Below are 20095 nucleotides of genomic sequence, written 5' to 3'. Positions count from 1 at the left end.
AGGGGGGCGCAGGGCAGGAAGGGGAAGAAAAGAGGAGGGAGGACCTGAGGAAGATCTGGACAGACAACAATGCAATATTACTTTTTATGTGGCTACTGTTGTTGAGTATTTGTGTCAACTTCCCTTCTGATTGCACTTACGAATAAGAGGTAGTTGTTTTTCTTAATCTTAATTCTAATGGGATATACAATAAAATGCTTTTTCTAAAACATATTATTCAAGACACAAAAAAGTACATAAAAATCAGGTACTATGTCTGGGTAATGAGATTCTGAATTATTTGGACTTTCTATTTTCTTTAATTTCCAAACTTGTATTATGATATGTATTACTTTTAATAACAAGAAAAAATTTAACGAAAATGCATTATCTAAAATAAATTAATTGTATACATAAGCATGTGTAGTCCCAAAAATGTGTGATGCAATATCCCACCACCTGGAACATCCTTATTCTTTTTTTTTTAATACATCTTTATTAAAGTATAATTGCTTCACAATGCTGTTAGTTTCTGTTGTACAACAATGTGAATCAGCCACATGCATACATATATCCCCATATCCCCTCCCTCGAGCCTCCCTCCCACCCTCCCTATCCCACCCCTCTAGGTGGTCACAAAGCCCCGAGCTGATCTCCCTGTGCTATGCAGCTGCTTCCCACTAGCTATCTATTTTACATTTGGTAGTGTATATATGTCCATGCCACTCTCACTTCACCCCAGCTTCCCCCTCACCCCTGTGTCCTCAAGTCCATTCTCTATGTCTACATCTTTATTCCTGCCCTGCCACTGGGTTCATTAGTACCTTTTTCTTTCTTTAAGATTCCATACATATGCGTTAGTATACGGTATTTGTTTTTCTCTTTCTGACTTACTTCACTCTGTATTACAGGTCCACCCACCCCACTACAAATAACTCAATTTCATTTCTTTTTATGGCTAATATTCCATTGTATATATGTGCCATATCTTCTTTATCCATTCATCTGTCAATGGGACATTTAGGTTGCTTCCATGTCCTGGTTATTGTAAACAGTGCCACAATGAACACTGTGGTACATATCTCTTTTTGAATTATGGTTTTCTCAGGGTATATGCCCAGTAGTGGGATTGCTGGGTCATATGGTAGTTCTACTTTTTGGTTTTTTTTTTTTTGGTGGTACGCAGGCCTCTCACTGTTGTGGCCTCGCCCATTGTGGAGCACAGGCTCCAGACGCACAGGCTCAGCGGCCATGGCTCACGGGCCCAGCTGCTCCGCAGCATGTGGGATCCTCCCGGACAGGGGCACGAACCCGTGTCCCCTGCATCGGCAGGCAGACCCTCAACCACTGCGCCACCAGGGAAGCCCTACTTTTTGGTTTTTTAAGGAACCTCCATACTGTTCTCCACAGTGGCTGTATCAATTTACATTCCCACAAACAGTGCAGGAGGGTTCCCTTTTCACCACACCCTTTCCAGCATTTATTGTTTCTAGATTTTTTGATAATGGCCATTCTGGCTGGTGTGAGGTGATATCTCACTGTAGTCTTGATTTGTATTTCTCTAATAATTAGTGATGTTGAGCATCTTTTCATGTGCCTCTTGGCCATCTGTATGTCTTTGGTGAAATGTCTATTTAGGTCTTCCGCCCATTTTTTTTTTTTTTTTGATACTGCTCTCCTACACTGACTCTGGGCTTGGCCATGTGACCTACTTTGGCCAACACCGCCCATTTTTTAACAGTTTTTTTTTTTTATATTGAGCCCTATAAGCTGTTTGTATATTTTGGAGATTAATCCTTTGTCCCTTGATTTGTTTGCAAATATTTTCTCCAATTCTGAGGGTTGTCTTTTCATCTTGTTTATGGTTCCCTTTGCTGTGCAAAAGCTTTTAAATTTAATTAGGTCCATCTGTTTATTTTTGTTTTTATTTTCATTACTCTAGGAGGTGGATCAAAAAAGATCTTGCTGTGGTTTATGTCAAAGAGTGTTTTTCCTATGTTTTCCTTTAAGAGTTTTATAGTGTCTGGTATTACATTTAGGTCTATAGTCCATTTGGAGTTTATTTTTGTGTATGCTGTTAGGTAGTGTTCTAAGTTCATTCTTCTACAGGTAGCTGTCCAGTTTTCCCAGAACCACTTATTGAAGAGGCTGTCTTTTCTCCACTGTATGTTCGTGCCTCCTTTGTCATAAATTTGGTACTGTATGTGCGTGGGTTTATCTCTGGGCTTTCTATCCTGTACCACTGATGTACATTTCTGTTTTTGTGCCAGTACCATACTGTCTTGATTACTGTAGCTTTGCAGTATAGTTTGAATTTGGGAGCCTGATTACTCCAGCTCTGTTTTTCTTTCTCAAGATTGCTTTGGCTATTTGGGGGCTTTTGTGTTTCCATACGAATTGTAAAACTTTTTGTTCTTGTTCTGTGAAGAATGCCATTCGTAGTTTGATAGAGGTTGCATTGAATCTGTAGATTGCTTTGGGTAGCATAGTCATTTTCACAGTATTGATTCTTCCAATCCAAGAACATGGTCTGTTTCTCCATGTGTTTATGTCATCTTTGATTTCTTTCATCAGTGTTTTATAGTTTTCTGAGTACAAGTCTTCACCTCCTTAGGTAGGTTTATTCCCAGATATTTTATTCTTTTTGTTGCAATGGTAAATGGGATTGTTTCCTTAATTTCTCTTTCTGATCTTGCATTGTTAGTGTATAGAAATGCAACAGATTTCCGTGTATTAATTTTGTATCCTTACCAAATTCATTGATTTGGTTCTAGTAGTTTTAGTAGTTCTAGTAGTTTTCTGGTGGCATCTTTAGGATTTTCTATGTACAGTATCATGTCATCTGCAAACAGTGACAGTTTTACTTCCTCTTTTCTAATTTGTATTCATTTTATTTCTTTTTCTTCTCTGACTGCTGTGGCTAGGACTTCCAAAACTGTGTTAAGTAAGAGTGGCTAGAGTGGATATCCTTGTCCTGTTCCTGATCTTAGTGGAAATGCTTTCAGTTTTTCACCATGTAGTATGATGTTTGATGTGGGTTTGTCATATACGGCCTTTATTATGTTGAGGTAGGTTCCCTGTATGCCCACTTTCTGGAGAGTTTTTACCATAAATCAGTGTTGAATTTTGTCAAAAGCTTTTTCTGCATCTTTGAGATGATCATATGGTTTCTATTCCTTAATCTGTTAATATGGTGTATCACATTGATTGATTTGTGTATACTGAAGAATCTGTGCCATCCCTGGGATAAATCCCACTTGGTCATGGTGTATGATCCTTTTAATATGTTGTTGGATTCTGTTTGCTAGTATTTTGTTCAGGATTTTTGCATCTATGTTCATGGGTGATATTGGTCTATAATTTTCTTTTTTTGTGGTATCTTTTTCTGATTTTGGTACCAGGGTGATGGTGTCCTCGTAGAATGAATTTGGGAGTGTTCCTCCCTCTGCAATATTTTGGAAGAGTCTGAGAAGGATTGGTGTTAGCTCTTCTCTAAATATTTGATAGAATTCGCCTGTGAAGCCATCTGGTCCTGGACTTTTGTTTGTTGGAAGATTTTTAATCAGAGTTTCAATTTCATTACTTGTGATAGGTCTGTTTATATTTTCTAATTCTTCCTGGTTCAGTCTTGGAAAATTGTACCTTCCCCAAATTTGTCCATTTCTTCCAGGTTGTCCATTTTATTGGCATGGAGTTGCTTATAGTAGTCTTTTAGGATATTTTGTATTTCTGCAGTCTGTTGTAACTTCTCTTTCTTCATTTCTAATTTTATTGACTTGAGTCCTCTCCCTCTTTTTCTTGATGAGTCTTGCTAATGGTTTATCAATTCTGTTTATCTTCTCAAAGAACCAGCTTTTAGTTTTATTGATCTTTACTATTGTTTTCTTTGTTTCTATTTCATTTATTTCTGCTCTGATCTTTATGATTTCTTTCCTTCTACTGACTCTGGGTTTTCTTTGCTTTTCTTTCTCTAGTTGCTTTAGGTGTAGGGTTAGATTGTTTATTTGAGATTTTTCTTGTTTCTTGAGGTGAGATTGAATTGCTATAAACTTCCCTCTTAGAACTGCTTTTGCTGCATCCCATATGTTTTGGGCCATTGTGTTTTCGTTGTCATTTGTTTCTATGTATTTTTTTATTTCTTCTTTGATTTCTTCAGTGATCTCTTGGTTATTTAGTTGTGCACTGTTTAGCCTCCATGTATTCAGGTTTTTTACAGTGTTTTTCCTGTAATTGATTTCCAATCTCATAGTGTTGTGGTCAGAAAAGATGCTTGATACAATTTCAATTTTCTTAAATTTTCTGAGGCTTGATTTGTGACCCAAGATGTGATCTATCCTGGAGAATGTTCCGTGTGCACTTGAGAAGAAACTGTATTCTGCCATTTTCAGGTAGAATGTTCTATAAATGTCAATTAAATCTATCTGGTCTATTGTGTCATTTAAAGCTTTGTTTCCTTATTTATTTTCTGTTTGGATGATCTGTCCATTGGTGTAAGTGGGGTGTTAAAAGTCCCCTACTATTATTGTGTTACTGTCGATTTCCCCTTTCATGGTTGTTAGCATTTGCCTTATGTACTGAGGTGCTCCTATGTTGGGTGTGTCAACATTTATAATTGTTATATCTTCTTCTTGGATTGATCCCTTGATCATTATGTAGTGTCCTTCCTTATCTCTTATAACAGTCTTTATTTTAAAGTCTATTTTATCTGATACGGGTATTGCTACTCCAGCTTTCTTTTGATTTCCATTTGCATGGAGTATCTTTTTCCATCCTTTCACTTTCAGTCTGTATGTGTCCCTAGGTTTGAAGTGGGTCTCCTGTAGACAGCATATATATGGGTCTTGTTTTTGTATGGTTGGGGCATTTAATCCATTTATATTCAAGGTTATTATCAATATGTATGCTCCTTTACCATTTTCTTAATTGTTTTGGTGTGTTCTTGTGGGTCTTTTTCTTCCCTTGTGTTTCCCGCCTAGAGAAGTTTCTTTAGCATTTGCTGTAGAGCTGTTTTGGTGGTGCTGAATTCTCTTAGCTTTTGCTTGTCTGAAAAGCTTTTGATTTCTCTGTCGAATCTGAATGAGATCCTTGCTGGGTAGAGAAATCTTGATTGTAGGTTTTTCTCTTTCATGACTTTAAGTATATCCTGCCACTCCCTCCTGGCCTGCAGAGTTTCTGCTGAAAAATCAGCTGATAACCTTATGGGGATTCCTTTGTATGTTATTTTTTATTTTTTCCTTTGCTGCTTTTAATATTTTTTCTTTGAATTTAATTTTTGTTATTTTGATTAATATGTATCTTGGTGTGTTTCTCCTAGTGTTTATTCTCTGTGCTTCCTCTACTTGGGTGACTATTTCCTTTCCTATGTTAGGGAAATTTTCCACTATAATCTCTTCAAATATTTTCTCAGACCCTTTCGTTTTCTCTTCTTCTTCTGGGACCCCTATAATTTGACTGTTGGTGTGTTTAGTGTTGTCCCAGAGGTCTCTGTGATTGTCTTCAATTCTTTTCATTCTTTTTTCTTTATTCTGCTCCTCAGCAGTTATTTCCACTATTTTGCCTTCCAGCTCACTTATTCTTTCTTCTGCCAGTTATTCTGTTATTGACTCCTTCTAGTGTATTTTTCATCTCAAGTTATTGTGTTGTTCATCACTGTTTGTTCTTTAGTTCTTCTAGATCTTTGTTAAACATTTCTTGTATTTTCTCAATCCATGCCTCCATTCTATTTCCAAGATTCTGGATCATCTTTACTATCACTCTGAATTCTTTTTCAGGTAGATTGCCTATTTCCTCTTCATATATTTGGTCTTGTAGGTTTTTACCTGCTCCTTCATCTGTGATATATTTTTTTGCTGTCTCGTTTTTTTTTTTTTTGATGGCTGGGATTGTGTTCCTGTCTTACTGGTTGTTTGGCCTGAGGCTTCCAACAGTGGAGTTTGTAGGCTGTTGGGTAGACCTGGGTCTCAGTGCCGAGATAAGGACCTCCGGGAGACCTCCGATGAACAGTCCTTGGGGTTTGAGGTTCTCTGTTAGTCCAGTGATTTGGACTCGGAGCTCCCACCGCAGGAGCTTCGGCCTGACACCCCCCAGCTCATGAACCAAGATCCCACAAACCACATGGGGTGGCAAAAAAAAAAAAAAGAATAACAAAGAGTAAAAAATAAAATTAGACTAGGAAACTAACAGATATGTCAGAAAGACTATAAAGAAATAAAAATATAGATGAAACAACAACCAGAAGGTAAAACAGAACCACAATAATAAAAAAAAAAGGTGGAAAAAGCCTTAGCTGTGGCGGGCAGGGCCTAGGCAGGCGTGGGGTTTGGGCAGTGGGTGGGGCCTATGCTTAGGACCCACAGGGCTGGAAAAGGCCCTGGGGGGTGTGGGGCTTAGGCTCAATGGAACAGAAGGGGTCCAGGCGTGCCTCTGGCCTCAGAGGGTGGGAGACCCGGCCTGGGAGCCCAGCAGGCTTCCTGGGCCCTAGTTGGTGAGGCAAACACCTTCTGCTCCTCTCCCGCTCCTGCTCTTCCGGTCCTGGAGGGCCCCTCCTGCCTGCCTCTCCTGTTCTCCCCTAGGAGGGCCTCCCTCCTATGCCCCCAGGACCCACGTGGCCTGGAGGGTTCTTTGAAGGGCAGGGGACCTGACCTGGGAGCTCAGCAGGTTTCCCAGGCTCAAGTGGGCAGGGCAATACCCTTATTCTTTATAGCAATCATTCATCTGACATAGACATAATGCCTTAGGGAAGCACCCCTCCTCTTATCCTTAGCACAAATGCAATCAATAGCTTTATCATATTTATCTCCACATGAAATCCCAGTTTGCCCTTTCAAAGAAAATGCAGACAAAGTCCAGTGTTTGAAAAACAAGAACTATTTGCAATGTGATATTGAGGACTGAGAAGCCTGATTCCTTCTCAGCTAATAAATGGTAAATTAATGGATCAATAAAGCACTTAACCAGCAGAGCACAATGACAATGCTGGCTTGTCTGATTCAAAGATAGACTATTTATGGCAAAAGAAACTGCCTCACTTCAGTGATAAGTAGATGCAATAGAGGAAAAGAAATGCACAGGTTCTAGATTTCTCTCCTCTGCTGGGGGTTTTTTAGCAGCATTGGTAGAGGGGGAAAAATTACATTGCACGCATCATTTGGAGAACAGAACCAAAAAAAGAAAGATCAAATAAAGAGAATTAGCTGAAGAAGCTTCAGAGTTTTAGGCTGTTTTCACCACTTATAAGATACTAGGATGATTTAGGAGTGCCCCTTGGTCGGCTACCCCAGGGGACCTGAGGCAGTGTGAGGCAGCATGGTTGCTCAGCCACTGTGCTGACTGATACCAAGGTCATTTCTTCCAGGTGCTCATCAGCCCACACGGTAAACTGGCAATGTCTAAGCTTCTCGATGCCTCCTAAAAAGCTCAGTGAAAAAGGTAAGCAACATTTCCTTTTTGCCGTAACAGGACAAAGCAGCATAAAGGAAATAGAAGTTCTATTAACATAGAAGTAACGCTGAGTACAATAAAAGAATGAAGAAAAGTGCGATAATTATAAGCAAACGCAGTGTGTCACTGAGGTACATGTAAAACCACTTTCATTTACATGATGCTTTACAATTTACAAAACATTCTCACAATTACCTCATTAAAATCTTAACAACACTGTGGGGTAGGCATTTTCACCATTTCACAGAAAAGAAAACAGGTTTAGAAAGGCCATACAAATGGTGTGTAGCAAAGCACCAACTGAAACAGCTCTTTTAAGTGCAGTGCCATTTCCACCATGTTAGAGTTACAGCCAGTCAGCAGGTGTTGAGCTGCACCCCACAGGCCTGCAAGCCCTGTACTTGCCAAGCCTCAAGACTGAAGAAAAAGCCAAGAGACAGTGACAGAGATATCAGTGGTTTATTGGAAAGGGAACCTTACATGTACGCAGCAAAAGGGTCCAGGAGCAACACCCCACGGTGCATGGCAGACAGCAGACAGGTCATGGCTGCAATCTTCACAACTAGGGGAAGAAGGAGGCTACCACTGATAGGGGAAATTGATGTCAGCTTGGCTCATCAGTTACCAGGGAAACCAGCAACTGGGGCATGTCCCTCACAGCCCCTCAGATTAATGACCATCACAAGGGCTGATGTTTCCCTTTAATATGGAGCTGTTCTGTCCTAAGAACTAGAATAATCACAAGCTGGGCCAGGGAGCAAGGCCATCCATGTGAGCAGGGTGTAGATGAAGCAGGGACTGGTTGAGCAGGGGATGTACAGAGAGCAAGAGAACAGCCATCTTGAGTGGTCTGACCATATACCAGGCAAGGCAAAAACAGTACAAAGTTGAAATTATCCTTGAAAGCTTCTTAAGGTGCCCATAAATAAAGTACAGGATAGTAGTTGTACTAGAGGCAAAATAGCTAGATTTTTTTTCTCCAGCATTGGGAGAGACTTCTATTTCTTCAGATTAACGTGAATGAAGCTACCTACATTTAGGGGTTATATTGTACCCCCCAAATGACTGTCCTTTTTTTTTTTTTTTTTTTTTTTGCGGTTCGCAGGCCTCTCACTGTTGTGGCCTCTCCCACTGAGGAGCACAGGCTCCGGACGCACAGGCTCAGAGGCCATGGCTCACGGACCCAGCCGCTCCGCGGCATGTGGGATCCTCCCGGACCGGGGCACGAATCCGTGTCCCCTACATCAGCAGACGGACTCTCAACCACTGCGCCACCAGGGAAGCCCTACTGTCCTTTTAAACATTAGAATCATAGTCAGTGCAGCCTGATTGCTGTGAATGAGAGAAAGAGTGAGGGAACAGCAGATTCACAAAGGCACACAGGGCACGGCTGAGCCAAAGGGCAAGCAGAATCACAGACACGTTAAAATTATTCCATCTCCTGCATATGCAACTGAATTTAAGTGAGTCAAGTAAACATGGATGTTCTGTGACTCTACTGTATTCTACATAGTTATATCAAATACCCATTCATTGACTCAGACATACACTGAATGCCTACTACGCTGGGTGCTAGGAATGCAAGAGTGAACAAAACACAGTCTTGTCTTCAGGGAGTTTGCATTTAACAGAAGTAATAATCAGATTAAGCAGATTTCATTCAATTTGGCAAACTTTTATTAAATGCCTATCATTGTGCTAACTTCTTGAGAAAGCTGAGATAAATGTGCAAGGTACTGGCTCTAATGGAATTTATCTAGTAAAGAGAGAAAACAAAGTATCACTATAAGAGTTTAGCATAAGAAATCACTCCTGTCTGAAAGGAATCGGAGGAGACTGTGGCATCTGAGTCGAGCCTTCAATTTCATAAGACAAGCAGCGTTATGAAACACAGGCATTCCAGGCAGGACAAGCTGGAAGAAGTGCTAGGAGTCCAATTTGACTGCACTGAGGGGTACTTATGGAACACATAAGTACAACTGAGAATGAAAGGAGATAATTAAAAGAGGGAAAGCAAGAATTCATCCACTTCTCTCCATCTCCATTGCTTATATCCAAGTCAAGACCATCATCATTCCTTGCCTAGGAAGATGCTATCTCCCAGCCTCCCTTGCAGTTAGAACTGAGCCAATGTGAATGGGTTCTGGTCACAGGGGTATATGTCCAAGTGTTTAGATCACTTCCAGGCCTGGTCTGAAACCCCTAAACCATCATCCATACTTGCTCTTCCCTTTCCTGATGACTGTAAAGGCCACGGATTAAAGACAGCAGTGTCAGAATATGGGTGGAGCCCAGATGTTCAAGATACCACTTGAGAGTTGCCCAGGAGAGAGGCCCAACTTAACTACACTGTTTTGTGAGCAAAAAAATAAACCTTTGTGGTGTTAAGATACTGATTTTTAAAATATTTCTCTCTTTCTAAGGCATAGCTCAGCCTCTCCCAATACCTTCCCAAGTAGTCTCTAATTCTCCTCTGCCTCATTTGAACACACACAACTACAAAAGCAATCCTCTTCAAACACAAATTGGATCACCATGCTCCTGTTTATTAGACTCCAAGGCTTCCTGTTGCACTAGAATAAAATCAAACTCCTTAACAAGGCTGACAAGGCCCTGTATCACCTGGCCTCTGCCTTACTTTCCAATCTTGTCTCAAACCACTTTCTCCCCTCATTTGCTACGTTCTAGCCACTTACTTGTCTTCTTTCCGTTCTTTTCTCACATCAGAGCCTATGCTCATGTTCTTCCTTTTGCTTGTAACCTTCTTCCTCTTGTCTTTGCTCTCCACATGGCCAATACAGTCCCATTTTTTAGGGCTCAGCTGAAATGGCAGCTTAAGCGAGACAGATCTTCCCTCACATCTTATTTTATGGGATGTTCCCCCTTGTTACTCTAGCTCAACCTCTTGTTTGTTTGCTTCACAAGCAGCCCATCTGTGCCTTCCGAAAATTTTAACTTTGTCATTATTAGAGTCAGGGGATCCTAAAACGGCTCTAAGTCCCCCAAAGCAAGAGGCAAGCCTTCTAAATTTTGATGTAATCTCTGTATAAATAGTGCCATTCCTAAACCTGGAAAGTATATTAACAAGATTAATGACATTTAGTTGGCCTTGGATTTCCTCAGTCATATCCTCTGATTTTAGCAATGCTGTGTCAGTGTGTGAACTGGCTGATATACACATTTTAGTTTCAGGCTCACCCATGGTGTGTATATTTACGGGTTTCATTAGTCTTCTCAATTTGCTAAATGATGCTTCACATAATCTGACGCTCTAGTAAAGATACTTTTTTTTGTTCTTATGTCAGGATCATGTGATCCTATTAGTTACTGACAATAATTTCTGATAATTTTTCACATAACTTTTTAGTTCTTCCCCTGAAATTTTCTTAGCCACTCATGTTAGTATTTACTTAACGGTGCCTGCTGTGTTTGTGGCCACCTCTCTAAGGAAGCCATGTTGGGAAACGAGAAAGAGCCTGGGCCTTTTTGAATGAGTCAGAAATGGGTTCAGACGCCACGGCTAGCACCACTAGTCTTCCCAGGCACACAGTGTCTAACTGAAGTGTCTGTACGAGGGGGGTAACACTACCACCCGGGTGTCATCGTGACAGCGCTGTGTCATCACTGTGATGGTAATGCGTAACGGCACCAAGGGTTCTTCTGTATCCAATCTGATGCTGCTTAGTTTCCCACTAACTAGTAACAGTGTCACCTACAGGAGGAGTCCTGTGGTGGAATTCAAGGTTGGTAAGATTTTCCTAGGCACCCCTCAGAAATATCTCCCTTTCTCAAAGCACTTTAAGAGGATTTATTTAAATTATAAGGTGGCAACAACAAGACCGAATGTTTTAATCACTATCTTCATTTCTGAAAATGTTGACCCAGCCCTTTTTTTAAACTTTTAATTTGAAATAATTACAGATTCATAGGAAATTGTAAAAATAGTGCAAAGAAGTCTCCTTTACCCAGTTTGCCTCAACAGTAACATCTTAAATAACTAGAGTACAATATCAAAAACAGGAAAATGACATTGCTACAACCCAGACAGTTTATCAAATTTCACCAGTTTTACATGTACTTGTGTGTGTATAGTTCTATACAATTTTATCACCAGAGAAGATTCATGGCCCAGCACTCGTCTCTTATAGTTGATATACTCTTTCAAAACCTAATAACAAAAACAATCTGCAGGTTCTATATCTGAGGATTCAACCAACTAGATCAAAAATGTTAAAAAATCCAGGAAGTTCCAAAAAGCAAAACTTACCAGCAACTATTTACATAGCATTTACACTATATTAGGTATTATAAGTAATGTAGAGATTACTTAAAGTATACGAGAGAATGTGCATAAGTTATATACAAATATTATGCCATTTTATATAAGGGACTTGAGAACCCATGATCCCCAGGGGTCCTGGAACCAATCCCCTGCAGATATTGAGTGCTGACTGCATTCATAATAAGATATCTGCTTTAATCTTGACTATAATTCTAACATCTTCACCTTTAGTTTAACAGACAGAAAACAGTATTTATGCACTCATGAGAGCTGATTTTTCTTATATTTCTTGAGTAGGAGATTATTAGGCAAAGTAAGATTCAATTCAATCTTCCTAACATTTGTTGAAAATTTAGGTGCCAGGCACAGTGCCAGGGTAGTATGGAATAAAAAAACAAAACAAGACATGTCTGTACTCCCAGGATTTAAAAGCCAGTAGGTAAGACAGACATACATAAGTACTAAGTACAAACTTGGGTGTAATTTCCCAAAACACCATAAAGCTTTCCAAAACCAAGTGTCAGCCTTTATTCAACCTGAGACATGCATAAAAGATTCCCGGTAGAGAGCAAACAGCTCTCCTCTCTAGGTCTGCACATGCTGTCAGAGTGAGCACTAGCAGGTTACTGGTAATATGCTGGCCATATGCAACTTGTTAAGATAATGTTCTCTGGCAAGAAACTATGATGTTTAAGGATTCACAAACACAGACATTCACAGGGAAAGTGGCTTTGGAAAACAGCATCATTTAACACTATTATAAAATATATTTACTTTGGTCTTGTCTCAGACTATATAAAGTTGGAGACATACTGTTATTTGACCTTTGATAACACTAGGGAAGCAGTCACACTAAGTACTAGTATGCTTGCTGTTGGAGGAGGTTTGCTGTTATTGTTAACTACACTGGTTGTTCCATAAGGAATTTAAAATTCTGAAAGAACAGTAATTAAAGTCATATTCAGAATTCCAAACTGTAAAATTAACCATCAGTTCACAAGAACATTCAGATTCAAAGCAGAGGGGTCTTCCCTGGTGGCACAGTGGTTAAGACTCTGCGCTCCCAATGCAGAGGGTCCAGGTTTGATCCCTGCTCAGAGAACTAGATCCCACATGAATGCCACAACTAAGAGTTCACACGCTGCAACTAAGGAGCCCGCATGCCGCAACTAAGACCCGGCGCAACCACATAAATAAATAAAATAAAAATTAAAACAAACAAAGCAGAGTAATTTTTCTCAAAATGAAGACTGCAGCAGAGCACTGTGAGGAAAGCAAGAGACAGAAATTGCAAAGGTCAGATCTTTTTGGAACCTGACATCACATTGATAGAAGTCATCAGAATACACCCGTCACTTACGCCAACATCTTTTTCCCAATTATCCTTCTCCCATCTACCTGTCCTCTGCTCCCACTCATTGCTTACAGAAAATCAGAGAGCAAAAAAGAAGCAGATTATTTATAGAATCTGTGAAACAATGAAAATGTTATGCCTGCTCTCTCTCTTCCTAAAATAGGGAAATTACTATATTTTGTTTTGTTATCAGGTGACAGAAACACAGAGATTCCCCTTAGAGAATGTCCAACTGAAAAACCTGAGAACAATACTTTGTTAATTTAAATTAAATTAATTATAGGTCTAAGTTTCAGACTTTAGCTGGTGAACATTAGTTTTCTTTAGACTGTAGGCATAACTAAGCAGAGAATGTAATTAAAATTTTTTTGCTGTGTAAACTTTAATATTCACATGCAAACTTTGTCAACCAAAAATTTATTAGCAGCCAAGATGAGAAAGTTGTAACAATTCCTAGCTCCTCCTGAATCTAGCGTTACAAGTAAAATTTCATTATTTTATTGCAAGTAATGTGAACTCCTGCATTTTAGAAAACCCATATAAAATATAAATGAGAACATATTCCAAAGTGACTCATATACAACGTATTTCCTCCATTTGTTAGCCTATACAGTTTATAACTCAAATAGCCATATAGAAAAGAATAACACAGGCTCACCTACTTAAGGTCTCTAAGGACCCAAGGCTGTATGTTGCCTCTCTGCTTTATATTCTGTATATATTATACAAAAGCTGCATTTTCACAAAGAACTAGTTATTATATGCAAATAAGTTCACTGTGCTGTAGACAATCTTTTAGTCTTTTGACACTGACAACACTTTAGAATATGAAACTTTCATTAACAGGCAGTAAAGCCTATATGTTGTCCTTTGTAGATAAAAATGATACACTAATATATTATTTTATTATTATTATTATTAATCAATGTGTGCCTTGCATTTATGTTTTCAGTGGTAGTGATTATCTCACATTAAGCTCTGACCAAGTTCCCCCTCTGAGAGCAACAGAATCTTCTGAAATCTAGCTGGTTGGGGTTAGGGATGCAATTTGTGGTAATCCTAGTCACCCTTCTAAGGCCTCATTAACTAATGCTCTGAGGAAGTGTTTCACTCACCACAGACAAAACGGAGCCAGTAATCTTCACTGACTGCTGTCCCATAGCATATTAACATACAATATGCAGCCCTCAAGCCCTCGACAGACACATTACCTAGTTGGACATTTCCTTCTAGTCAATAAATTAGCTATAAGTTTTTCATAATTTGAACTATCAGCAATTCTGTACACCAGAAGAACCACAGCAGGAACAGTTAAAATGTTACATGATGAACAAACCTAAAACTCTAATGAAGTATGTTCGTCCAGAAGGGAGGAAACACACACACGCGCGCTCATGTGCGGACGTGGACACTGTCATCATCAGCCAATTTAACCACATTTCTCAGAATGTATTAAAATAGTATTATTCTAGGGACTTCCCATACTCATTTACAGCACCCTCAACAGTACAATGAGTGAAGACAGACTAAATTAGAGAGAATTAACCCACAGAACTCACAAAGATGATTACCTGGTAGTCTGGTTTTGTAAAATAATCCAAAGAGGAGATGTGGTCCAGAAAGATGCTGAATTCTGGAGGGAGATGTTTCAACATAAGCCTGTGTTCATACCTCTCCTTAATAGAGCCCACTTGTTCCTGGGAAGTAAAGAGAAAAGGAACCGAAGTCAATTTCTCTTGGCAGCTACACATTAAGAGCCTCTCAGTAACAGTCTCAAGGGTATGTACTACAGAATGAGACAGCGGGTAATTAAGCATAAAGCAAGAACTGAGCTCTTACTAATAGCTAACAGCTTAATGCACACTGCTTTAAGGGGGCAGGGGGAGGGGACTGTAGTGCAGAACCAAAGGGGTAACACAGTTCTGCATCAGTTAACACATAGCTCCCCAAAAGAAAGAGCTGACCTTAAATCTGGTCTACTTTTCTTTATCAACACATGCATTTTTAGTTTTCAAATCGAACAATATAATGTGACAATTAAAAACTAAAAGCCTAATTGACTTATAAAAAAGAAAAAAAGAGAACTAGTAAAAATAAAACCTAAGAGGGAGGGCTAGAAGTCAAATCAGAAATGACGATTGTACTTAAATTAGTATCTATTCTCCATGTACATAAAAAAAGTCATAACATTAATTACATCTCTAATATCAGCTCATAGAAAGAAAAATATACATATTGGGATATAGTGAAAATGTTTGTAACTTTTAATTCTTATGCATAAGTATAATCTCAACAAAAACGCCTACCCAGAAATTTTTACTCCTTCCCCTACCAAAACTAACATTTCCATTTCTTTTTAAAGGCTTTATTTTTTTAAAAATATTTATTTATTTATTTGGCTGTGCCGGGTCTTAGTTGTGGCATGCGGGATCTTTAGTTGTGGCATGGAGGCTCTTAGCTGTGGCATGTGGGATCTAGTTCCCTGACCGGGGATCGAACCCAGGCCCCCTGAATTGGGAGCATGGAGTCTTTTTTTTTTTTTTTTTTTGTGGTACACAGGCCTCTCACTGTTGTGGCCTCTCCCGTTGTGGAGCACAGGCTCTGGACACGCAGGCTCAGCAGCCATGGCTCACGGGCCTAGCTGCTCCGCGGCATGTGGGATCTTCCCGGACCGGGGCATGAACCCGCGTCCCTTGCATCGGCAGGCAGACTCTCAACCACTGCGCCAACCAGGGGATCCCTGGGAGCATGGAGTTTTAACCGCTGAACCACCAGGGAAGTCCTAACATTTCCATTTCCAAAATTACCTTGTCCTTTATTTTTCTCCAAGGCAGCTGACCAACCACAAATTCCACCAACATGTAGAATAAGGACCAAAGGTCATCATGTCTTCCCATTTCCTTCATAAGCAAAAGAGAATTCAGTCACATTCCATTACCACTCCTTGTGAATACATTACATTGTCTAAGGCCTAACTATTGTGTTTCATTTTCCTGTAAAACTATCTGGTAGGTATATCTATGTAGCTGTATAGCTATACAGCAATCTATATGACATAACAGATATACTGAAAAACTTTTGATACAAAGAACATCCCAAAACCCAGAAATGCTGGAAATAATTAAGAACCCATTAATTAATAAATGAGTTCACTAATTAGTAAAGGAAGGTGGTTGCCAAGGGCTTGGAGGAAGGGGGAAAGGGGAATTTAGTGTTTAGTGGGTGCAGAGTTTCAGTGTTGCAAAATGAAAAAGTTCTAGAAATCTGTTGCACAATAATATGAATATACTTAACACTACTGAATTGTATACCTAAAAATGGTTAAGATGGTAAATTTAATGTTATGTGTTCTTTACTACAATAATTTAAAAAAAAAAGCAAAGGAAATCTTAAGAGCCAAAATTAAAAGAAAGCTGGAAACATGAGAAGCAACCTAATACTGAAGCTCTGGCTTTGGCTGTCTTGGGGGCATTTGTCACAGGTTTACCAACAAGGGTTTTATCAATCATGAAGGGGACAGGTGTAAAAGCACTGAGCCTACACAAGACAGGATTTGTAACTTCCCCACCTCTACCACCAACATATAGCTAGGACCCTCAAAGGACTATCTTTAGTGCAGTATTTGGTATGTATGTTATACTACAATAATTTTTTTCTGTAAAATTTGACCACTATCAAAAAGATAAAGCAAGTGGTTAAAAAAAATTTGCCCTGAGAATTTGTTACCATAGGACTACTCCTCACTCAGATCTGGGGTTTAAATTTATATTGTTTGTGTGGTCCAGGAAACCAGGCCCAGAAATTAAGTGTTTTCTGGGTGATCCTGTCCTACAGTAATGACAGATGCAAATGAAAATCCTCTCAAGATACCCTTAAATTCAGACCTCATGGAATTCCTATAGATAAAGCCCCCCCAAATACAAGTTCATTACTTGAAATTATAAAATATATTAGAAAGCAAGCTACCATAAACTAACGGCAAGAAGAACTATAAAGAGCAGAATTAGATATCCAAGAATTTCAGAATGGAATTATAAGATATAGAATATGAAATAAGATATTTAAAATGTTTAAGAAATAGAATCAGTCACAAGAAAGGAAGCATATTTTCTCCCCCCAAATAAAAAGACCAATTAGATTTATAAAAGGACTAAAAAGAACATTTAGAAATAAAAAGCACAAATATGAAATTAGAAATTCAATGGTTAGGGAATTCCCTGGCAGTCCAGTGGTTAGGTGCTTTCACTGCCAAGGGCCTGGGTTCAATCCCCGGTCGGGGAACTAAGATCCCACAAGCTGCGTGGCACGGCCAAAACACCACCACCAACAACAACAACAACAAAAACCCACACTCAATGGACAGGTTACAAGCTGATCAAGCACAGCAGAAAAAAAGAACGAATGAACTGGAAGACAGGTCTGAAGACATTATCTAGAATGCAAAAAAGAGACCAAAAGAGAAAACCTGAGAGTGAACTTAAAAGGCATGGAAGACAAAACAAGAAGGTTTAATATGCATCCATTTGGAGATATGAAAATGAAGGTACAGAGAGAAAGGAAAAGAGGCAACATTTAAACAAGCAATGTCTGAGAATCTTCCAGAATAGATGAAAGATGTGAATGTTCAGGAAGCAAAACAAATCTCAAAACAAAATAAATATAAAGAAATCCACACCAAGGCACATGCAGGTCACCAAAGACAAAGAGAAGATATCAAAAGTAGTCAAGAAAAAAAGGACAAATTAAATACAAAGTAACAACAATACATGGACAAAGATCTCAGTAGCAACCACAGAACCAGAAGAAAGTAAAATAATTTCTTCAAAGTATTGACACAAAACAAATATTAACAAAGGATTAAAATGAAGGAAAACAATGAGATGAAGTAAACAGAGTTCGTCAAGTATTTTGAAAAGTCCTTGTATTGTTTGGGAATTATTTACATTAAAAGTTTAAGATTCTCTAAATAAACTTGCTTTTACTTAAAAAAAAAAAGTTTAAGATTTAGGTACCCAAAAAATAGAAATGCAGTGTATTAAGTTTAGAAATAATCCAATCATGGTCGCAGAGTATGGAAGAAAGAAGTGTATTTTAGAATTACCTGGGAATTCTTTTTAAATTAGACAAGACATTCTCAAGGTTCCACTAGCTGCACTCCTGTGTCACCACATACACCGAAAATCACTGTTGTGAAGCTGTGTTACTGTGTAAAGCATTCTACTCCTCAGGTGTGTTGGGAGCAGAAAAGAAGGGTAAGAACCACTGCCATACACTATTAAATTTCTCTACCAAGATTAATAAGCAGGTTAACAGAGCAATGGATAGAGCACTCTATGCTGGAAAGGCTTTTAGAAGAAATCTCTACTCTTCAAATTAAAAAAAAGGAATATATATATATATATATATATATATATATATATAAAAATATATATAAATATAAAATCTCTTTCTAGTAGCTATTTTGAAAATGTTTATATAGCTATTATGATCTCTGAAAATGTTTATGCTTATCTCAAAAAGAATGTCCTATTCCAAAGATTCCAATGTGGACATATTCTTTAATAGAATTAATTAGAAAGCATAGTACTTCTAAACTTTTGCAAGAATCTATCTGGAGGATGTGTACCTCTTTTCAAGGTAGAATAATTAACTAAATACCATAAAATAAAGCAACACTGAATCAAACCAAATGAGTTAAAATGCTCGGCAGAGTGCTACACACTGATAAAAATACTTTTCCTATTTTCAATTTATAATCACATCCTAAGAAACCAAATTAACTGAAGCATAGCATATAAAACCACAGCATTCTCTTCCTATTACATTTAGCATTGGTCAAGTTATTATTATTTTATTTATTTATTTATTTTTGGCTGCGTTGGGTCTTCATTGCTGTGTGTGGGCTTTCTCTAGTTGCGGTGAGCAGTGGCTACTCTTCGTTTAGGTGCGCAGGCTTCTCACTGCAGTGGCTTCTCCTGTTGCAAAGCACAGGCTCTAGGCACGCGGGTTTCAGTAGTTGTGGTGCATGGGCTCAGTAGTTGTGGCTTGCGGGCTCTAGAGCGCAGGCTCAGTAGTTGTGGCACACAGGCTTAGTTGCTCCGCGGCATGTGGGATCTTCCCAGACCAGGGCTCAAACCCATGACCCCTGAGTTGGCAGTAGGATTCTTAACCACTGTGCCATCAGGGAAGTCCTGGTCAAGTTTTTATTAAAGCAGTTTTGGCTTCACAGAACAAGAATAAGGTAACAAAAGATCAAGAAAAGATTTCTCTTTATTTTATCAAGGAATCACTTGTTATATTTCTCAACTCGTGCAAACAAGTTCAAGAGTTGAGAATCCATAAAGTACACACCTTTCCTACTCAAAACTAAGGTTCAGGATGAGGGAAGAAAATTTTAGAGCAAAACAGAAGGATCAAAGTTAAAAAAAGAGAGAGAGAAATTTTTAAAATTTAACCCAAGAGGAGAGGTATAATGTACTAAGATGAAAAAAAAATTTTAAGTTGCTATACTTTAGATCTTCATGAAAACCAAAGTTTGATGGAGAGGGGATATCACAGATTAGATGTATATTACAGATAAAATGACTTCCTTCATTAGGTATTGATAGTATGAATTCCCAAATAACTTCTTGAAATAGAACACAGATATTTTCTTTCTTCAAAATTCTATAGTAAATTTAATACTTATATCTAATTAAGGACACAAGATTCTCCATAGACATATATATAATTAGCCATTATATTTTCTGCCAAATTAAATTTTATTTTCTATGCAGCTGCACACATCTATTATCTATCCACTATACACCATACCATGCGTTAGTATTTCTAACACCTTTCCTTCTGCTCCCAAGCACTTTCCACACCTCTGTACTCTAATGTAAAGAAGTCAATCTGATTCAAGCATCAGCATGCTTATACAGCCACGACTCTAGTTCAGATACCTACCCTGTTCCGATGAGCATTGATTGATGCGTAACGAACTGTCCCTCGAAAGCCTGCCACAGCTCGAGGCTACAAAACAAAGCAAAGAATAGTAA

At 38.7% G+C, this 20095-nt stretch overlaps 1 protein-coding gene across 5 annotated transcripts in view; it reads right to left on the bottom strand.

Moving 5' to 3' along the window:
• The window catches only part of TTBK2 (tau tubulin kinase 2), a 153569-nt gene that overhangs the window by 35336 nt on the left and 98138 nt on the right, over positions 1-20095 (bottom strand). For all 5 annotated transcript variants that reach the window (XM_082620122.1, XM_082620121.1, XM_082620124.1 and 2 more), the window contains 3 exons: positions 20004-20069; positions 15863-15955; positions 14627-14752 (listed from right to left, as the gene is read on the bottom strand). In XM_082620122.1, coding sequence (XP_082476248.1) covers positions 14627-14752; positions 15863-15955; positions 20004-20069 — 285 coding nt within the window. The remainder of the gene's footprint in view (positions 1-14626; positions 14753-15862; positions 15956-20003; positions 20070-20095) is intronic.

The sequence above is a fragment of the Mesoplodon mirus genome (assembly GCF_964341445.2).
Source record: "Mesoplodon mirus genome assembly, chromosome: 4".
In the NCBI taxonomy this organism is placed as follows: Eukaryota; Metazoa; Chordata; class Mammalia; order Artiodactyla; family Ziphiidae; genus Mesoplodon; species Mesoplodon mirus.
This window is presented reverse-complemented; position numbering and strand designations above follow the sequence as displayed.